Here is a 7,338-nt window from a genome sequence, read left to right as displayed (position 1 = left end):
GTTGACTATGTTAACCTCCATTGTCAGAATTCTTTCATTTATAAGTGATAGAAACCCAATTCAGACAAGCTGATGAGGGTTGGTTGCTGGAAGTAGGAGGTCTGATTTTGGGCATGGTTCAGTGGTTACTTCCTTTAATTCTGCCTTTCCTGGTGTTGGCTTCATCCTCAGGTTGGCTTTTTTCATGTGGTTGAAAAATGGCACTCTGTAGCCCGTTTTTATGGTCCCAGAAGGGAGAGAGACCTTCTAGGGTATGGTTGGTTCTGCCAGTATTGCTTGTCCTTTGACCAGACACTAGAAACATGATGGATGGTGCCATCTGTTCTCACTGAGTCACGTTCTAAGAGGGGTGGAGCTTTGTGACTGACTCATTCTCTAGGCGGTGAAAGAGCAGTTTCTAGAGGAAAAGGGTTCTGTTTCTAGAAGCATATGGAAGGGCTGCTTTGGAGGCAAAAACAGATGTTTCACCAGAGATGGATGAGGCGTAATTTAATATAGTCCCCTGTGTGGATGGGCTTTCAGGTTTTCAGTTTTTCTTTATTACAAAAAGACACACCTAGGCAAAGGATGTCATCGAGGAATACTTCAAATGCAAGAAATGAAAAGATAAACTTAGTTCTTGTTTCACAAAAAAAAATCCCAAACCAAAAACAACAAATAGACACACCTAAAAGGATGCAATGCAGCACTTGTGACATCTCTAAGATTTTCTGTGGTTAAATTATTGGATGAAGGAAGGCCTGGGTGGTTCAGTCAGTGAAGCATCTGCCTTCAGCTTGGGTCACGATCTCAGCGTCCTGGGATTAAGTCCCACATAAGGCTCCTTGCTCAGCGGGAAGCCTGCTTCTCCCTCTACTTGTGCTCTCTCTCTCTGACAAATGAATAGAAACTTAAAAAAAAAAAAAATTATTGGATGAAGACTTTTTGGGTCGTGGGTTGTGGATTTAATTTTTTTTTTAAGATTTTATTTATTTATTTGACAGAGAGAGATCACAAGTAGGCAGAGAAGCAGGCAGAGAGAGAATGAGAGGGAAGCAGGCTCCCCGTGGAGCAGAGAGCCCCATGTGGGACTCGATCCCAGGACCCTGAGATCATGACCTGAGCCGAAGGCAGCGGCTTAAACCACTGAGCCACCCAGGCGCCCTGGATTTAAATTTTGATAGGTATTGCCAGGCTGTTCTCTAAGAAAACGAGCACTGCCTTATACTCCTGTCCACAGTATATGGGAGTGACAGTTTGCCATATTCTGATAATATTGTCAATTAAAAAAATAGCTTGGGACACTGGGCTGACTCAGTAGAGTATTTAACTCTTGATCTTGGGGTTGTAAGTTCAAGCCCCATTTTGGGTGTAGAGATTACTTAAAAACAAAAATCTTGGGGCACCTGGGTGGCCTTGGGACGTTGGGACCAAGGTACAGAACTTTGCTACCTGCCATAAATCCAAGTTTACACTAAGAGCAGACAAGGAGAGGATATATGGTAATTTAATCAACATTGAAGACAGTCCTTCCATGTCAGTATTTTCACTTCAAATGTCAAATCCACATACCTTCAGAGCTCTCTCTCTACCTCCTATACTAAGTCATCTAAGGTGTTCAACTCTTCACAATTGAAGGAAGTTACTCTACATAACTTAAATAAGAATGCATTAGGCCTACTCACTAATAACTTATCACGTGAATAAAAATGTAAGTTTAGATTTAACTAAAATAGAAATGAAATCTAAAAACTATCATGCTATAAAAAGGAATAAAGAAGGTATTAACTTTACTTATCTTGCTATTTGTCATTCTCCTGACACTCCAGCAAGTTACAATATATGAAATCTAAACTCCAAGATAAAGTGGAAATTTGATTGGAAAACCAATCTAATTTTTTTTTAAGTTGAATAAGTGGTTTTTAAATCAGTATTTGACTCAAGCTGAAGCAGAAATAATTAGCATTACCTCTGCAACAGGATTTAAAAAGAGTAAAAGAAAAATGCCTTTCAATGATCAAACAAAATACCCAACATAAATTCTTTCACATTTAGTAGCACCTGAAAAACAATGTATATAAATATAAGAAAGAACCACACTGAAGAAAATTTTAATACTCCTGAAGCACTAAAAAGATAAAAAAATTTTGTGTGCATTCCAAAGGAGCACATATGCTATATAGCACTATGGACCAAAAGGCATCTGGAAAAATATAACAACATTTAATTTATTATTTCATCATTTTAATTTTAATAAGTAATCATATTAATGTCCCATATACTTTTTAAAAATATAAATATTTTTCAAAAGCTGTGTTTTACAATACAACATTCAAGAACACAGAATTCAAGAACACAGAGCTGATATAGATTGTAAAAGTAATCACTGTGTGTAAGACATTTGAAATTTGATCAGAACACTGTTATGGCAAAAGAAAAACACCTTCTTTTTAATCATTCATATTCAGCAACAGTGAAAATGCTCTACATACGCATTGGCTCTGATAACACATCTCATATGTTTCAAACCTGCCATGCTATCTATTACTGTTTTGATAATTACACAGTTCAACATAAAAATGCATCCCACTCAGATTCTCAATAATAAGTCTGATTATGCAGATAACATCCCAATCATAAAAGCTTTTATTTTAAGACAAGTATTATGCAAATACAGCATGGAAATCAGACTTGCTATAATTGGGAGAAAAAGACAAGTGTAAGAACACTGCAATTTGACACTTACTGCATTTCTGGGCACTCATCTTGCATCCCCTGACTTTCTTCCTCATCTTTGAAGTGCTAGGTTAAAAAGTGTATTTACACTAGAAAGTTACTGATAGGCTTAATAATATGACAGAATGATATGTTTGAAAGCAAGACTTTCTAGATAATAAATCTTTAAGTATTTTCTATATTATATGTTTTCATGACCCTCCTTATATAGAGGGAATCTTCCATGTGCAACACCTGCAGATAGAAATAGATGTACATTTCACTCAAACCCAGTCAAATTTATCAAATATAAAATATAGACATGAAGCAAACTATGATAGCAGCAGTGATTTTTCGGGACAGCATGTACAAAATCCAATATTTTGCTATCTATTTACATTATGGTGGTCAGAAAAGAAATGTGCCAAAACTCCCTTTCCCATTCCACTTGAACTGGTTCCCCACAATTGAAACAAACATCTCCTGTGACATTAAGTTGTCATCAGCTTGCGTGATCCCCAGTTCACTCAACCTTTTCTTCTTCATCTGGCCCTTCTGTGTGGAGGCAGCAACTAGTTCATTTACAATTTCACAGTTGCCTTCGACTTGCTCAGGAAGGCTGGACCTTGCATAAAGCTCCATTTTGCCAGTTGCACACTGAATCAGCTCTTCTAGATCCACCCTTTCCGCTGTGCCTGCCTCCTCACTTGTCGGAATTTTAAGTTCTCTATCTTCTGGAGAAACAAACAGATTATAACAAATAAAGTTAAATGTACAAAATAACCCAATGAAAAAAATATATATATTTCTACATTCTATTAGAGCTTTCAAGTTTTTTCGGCCAAGGATTCCTGCTGTCATCCAACTGGATTCTACAAGCTCTTTGCCATAAGTAGCTCAATGAACAGCTGTCTTACCTTTTGTACCAAGGCTTTCTGACCCTCATACAGGAATACCAATTTTGAAATCTTTTCTCTTTATATCCTAGACCCTCATTCACTCAACAGACCTTGTCTGGGTATCTACCACCCACAACGCATGGTGTTAGGAGCCAAATGCAAAGATTAATAAGACAGTGCCACTCTTCCTAAAGGAACTCCCACTCTAGCAGCTAATGCCAGCATCAACAGTGTTTATTGAGGAGCAGAATTCTAGATGGTCCTGATGCCCAAACGCCAGTGTTACTCTCATGATTGTTAAATGGCAAAATGGTTTTTCAAATGTAATTAAGGTTACTAATCAGTAATTCAGGTGTCCCTCACCTAATCATATGGACTCTAAAAGGAGGGTATTCTCTGGCTAGATGAAGAAGAGGAAAGCATGAAAAAATTCAAAACCTGAGAGAGATTTGAAGCATGAGCAAATTTGTCTTGAGGGAAGGTCTCTTAAAGAAGTTTGCTGAGACAGAGAGGTTATGGGGCAAGCACCTGAGAGCGGCCTCTTTAGAAGCTGAGAGCAATCCCTGGCCAATAGAAAAAAATGGAGACCTCACTCCTACAACCTTGAGGAAATGGATTCTGCCAACGTTATGAATGAGCTCAGAAGCAAATCTTCCCCCCAGAGCTCTCAGATAAAAGCCCATTCACCTCAATTTCACCCTTGTGAGACCCGAAGTACATAATGCACCCAAGCCCACTTAGACTTCTGACCCGCAGAACTGTGGGAAGAAAAAGAACTCACAGAGAACTGAGTGGGTCCTAAAGGCTGACGAGGACTACTTTCCTCCCCCCATGCCAGTGCTTAATCCCTCTGACTGAGATTTCATAGTAATCTGGGTCATGGCTTGAAAGTCATGAATTTCCTACTGAATTAGCTCAGCTTTGTTGCCAAGAAAAACAGTTGACAGGGAGGCGTTATTTCTGCCTATAAAAAAATAGAGATAAACTCCATGATCCCCTCCAGGAAATGCAGGCTTCAAGCTGGCACACGCACTTCTCTGCCTCCATCCTTAACACATGCCGGCGGGAGGTACTGCTGCTGTCATGTGCCCAGCTTTATTCTAGAAATGTACAGAAAACCAAGCATGATAAGAAGGGAACTGGGCAACCAAAGAAACCACACACCAAGGTTTTGTTTTGTTTTGTTTTGTTTTGTTTTTCCATTTTATTTATTTTTTCAGCGTAACAGTATTCATTCTTTTTGCACAACACCCATTGCTCCATGCAAAATTTTGAATGAATAGGTGAACTAGTTGACCTTGAAAGTTTCTTCACCCTGAGAGTCTATAATGTAACAGCTCCCCTAAGCTTCTCTATCTCCATGTCCAAGCATATGCAAGTTCTCTTTGTTAAGGAGGAGAAGAAGACTAAGACCTAAATCAAAGTTTAGTGCTGAAATAAAATAAACTAGATCTGGTTTTTATTTTAAAAAATCACTAAGTATAGCATACCTTCAGTTTCATCTTGGACATTTTCCTGCAGGTCAGAGAAGATTGTAGGTTTCACCAAGACAACACCATAACCTTCATTATTATGTATGACATTATTCACCATGGATATTTTGGGAATGTCATAATGCTCATCTAAGAAGTCCTGTGATATTGAAAATAAATGTTTTAAGGAACTGTATTATTCAACACACCTTGATTTTAAAAATCTCACTTTTTTCAGGCTATTCTAAAAATAAAGGTGAACGCTACACTTATTAATAAGTGGTAGCACAGTCTGTGAGGTCTGAGTGACACAGCATTCCTGTCATTTCTGCAGATCTACAGACATCAAAGTATTCTCACAAAAGACCCTCAATCACCAAGTATCAGCATCAAGACAATTATTAAGATATATATACTGTTTGCTTTTCAAAAACAGAAAACAATAGAACTCAACATGGGAATTTAATGAAACATAATTATTTCTTAAGTGAAACCATTCCAACTCTTTAGAAAGAGGGTGTTCTAGCAGATACACTCACCTTAATGAGTATCCCTTCCTTGCAGTGATGGATTTCATTGTCACTCAAGGTGCACTTACTCCCAGGATATATTTCTATACCAGCACCCTACAAGTTACATTTTAAGGCATCATAATCAGTTTTTTAAAGGCAGGACTACAAGAGAAGGTTTATTACAATCACTTCTTAAAACTTAACGTGGTGTAAATATAAAGTGTTTTACAGAAAGCTTATTAGATATTTCTAATCAACATTTCCATTTGTTCCATTTCTAGCAAGTTGTCTATCATTTATCACTTTCAAAAACCATACACAGAAACACACACAAAACACTGGCTAAGATTATCAACACCTGATTACTGTCCCACTCCCTTTCATTCTGGACAAGTCAGTTTTCTGATTCTGCCAAAGAAAAAGAACAAATTATTTAACAATTTTGCATTTATTTAATGTGAACATCCTCTCTGAGATAGTCAATTAGTTGGAGAACAGTATGAGTCTAGTAAAATATTGTAATGTAAGGATAGAAAAGACCCTATATTTTTAAAAACACATTAGTTTTAAAATATCCCAATGTAACTTAAAAATCACTTCTTTGAGCTAAACAATTAACGGACTCCACTTCTACACACATTAAAATTAGCAGCCAATTCAAGAGTCTCATTTATACGAAGTAACCAGAAAGATCCATGCATGGCCCAGCTCTTTCACTGTCCCTTGGGACCACATGGTACCAATTAAGAAGTAATAGTAACAGGAAGAATTTATTTCCTGAAGTTATACTAAGCACTTTGGGAAGTAAAAATCATTTATTCAAACCTCTATAGTTATTTAAGAAATAATTTTTTGGAATAATTTCATACACAATATCAGACATGAAGAAGAGTTGCTATTAACCATTTATAACACATCTATTGCATGTATATTGAGTTGTTTTTCTAAGAGTAATATATGCCATGAGAAAACATTTATTATTAATTCTCTCTTTGGAGATACAAGAACATATATGCCCACATGGCCCACTTCACACCAATCTAATTCTCTATTAGGTAAAAGATCTGCTAATTGGGCTTTCTTCCCCAAACTTGAGGATGAAGAAGTTGGCAATCCATTAACACCAGACACAGACCAGAAAAGCCTCCTGAAAAGCTTGCTCTCTCCAGCCAAAGGACCAAGCAGCCTAGACAGACAGAAAATTTTCAGACAGTTATAGCTCTATGCCAGCCAAACAGCAAAGATAAAAACAGTGGCCCATCCCCATGCATGCTGGCAAACACCAAGAGGAGAAAATAGACTTCCACCTTCTCAAGGCTGGTGCCTGGTGGCACCCCAACTCTCCCAATGGTGTGGTGTCAGAGAAGGACAAGCAAGAAGCCAGGATTTGCATCCCACCAGCCAGTAACAAGGCCCTACCAGCATCAGTGGAGACTACACACTCCCATCCAACAGTAATAAAGTGCCACTCCCCCTCCCCACTAGAGTGGTATCAGAGCAGGCCATGTAGAAAGTCTGGACTTCCACCATTGCCCAGAGATAACAAGGCTACTGCTGTGGAGCACAGTGTCAGTAGACACCATGTGAGAAAACAGAATTTCCACCCCCTCCCAGCAATATCAGCTCCCGCATTCAAACTAGGTATCAGTGGAGGCTAAATGGAGAACCTGGACTTATACGTTCCTCCACCTGGCAGTAACAAGGCACTAACCTCCACTCCACCCGTTCCTATAGTGTCCAAAGCTAAAACAGAAGATCCAG

The 7,338-nt window shown here is 38.3% G+C and overlaps 1 protein-coding gene across 2 annotated transcripts in view; it reads right to left on the bottom strand.

Annotated features, from left to right (window-relative positions):
- Window positions 1-2,214: 2,214 nt before the first annotated feature.
- SHCBP1 (SHC binding and spindle associated 1) overlaps window positions 2,215-7,338 on the bottom strand; it is a 28,966-nt gene continuing 23,842 nt past the window's right edge. Inside the window, exons 11-13 of one of the 2 annotated variants that reach the window (XM_045988144.1) lie at window positions 5,605-5,691; window positions 5,084-5,225; window positions 2,215-3,428 (exon numbers count right to left, since the gene is read on the bottom strand). In XM_045988144.1, coding sequence (XP_045844100.1) covers window positions 3,103-3,428; window positions 5,084-5,225; window positions 5,605-5,691 — 555 coding nt within the window. In that variant the 3' untranslated portion in view covers window positions 2,215-3,102. The remainder of the gene's footprint in view (window positions 3,429-5,083; window positions 5,226-5,604; window positions 5,692-7,338) is intronic. The other variant, XM_045988145.1, reaches the window with a different exon arrangement.

This window comes from Meles meles, chromosome 19 (genome assembly GCF_922984935.1).
Source record: "Meles meles chromosome 19, mMelMel3.1 paternal haplotype, whole genome shotgun sequence".
NCBI lineage: Eukaryota > Metazoa > Chordata > Mammalia > Carnivora > Mustelidae > Meles > Meles meles.
Note: the sequence above shows the minus strand (reverse complement) of the source record. Positions and strands in the feature narration are given on the sequence as shown.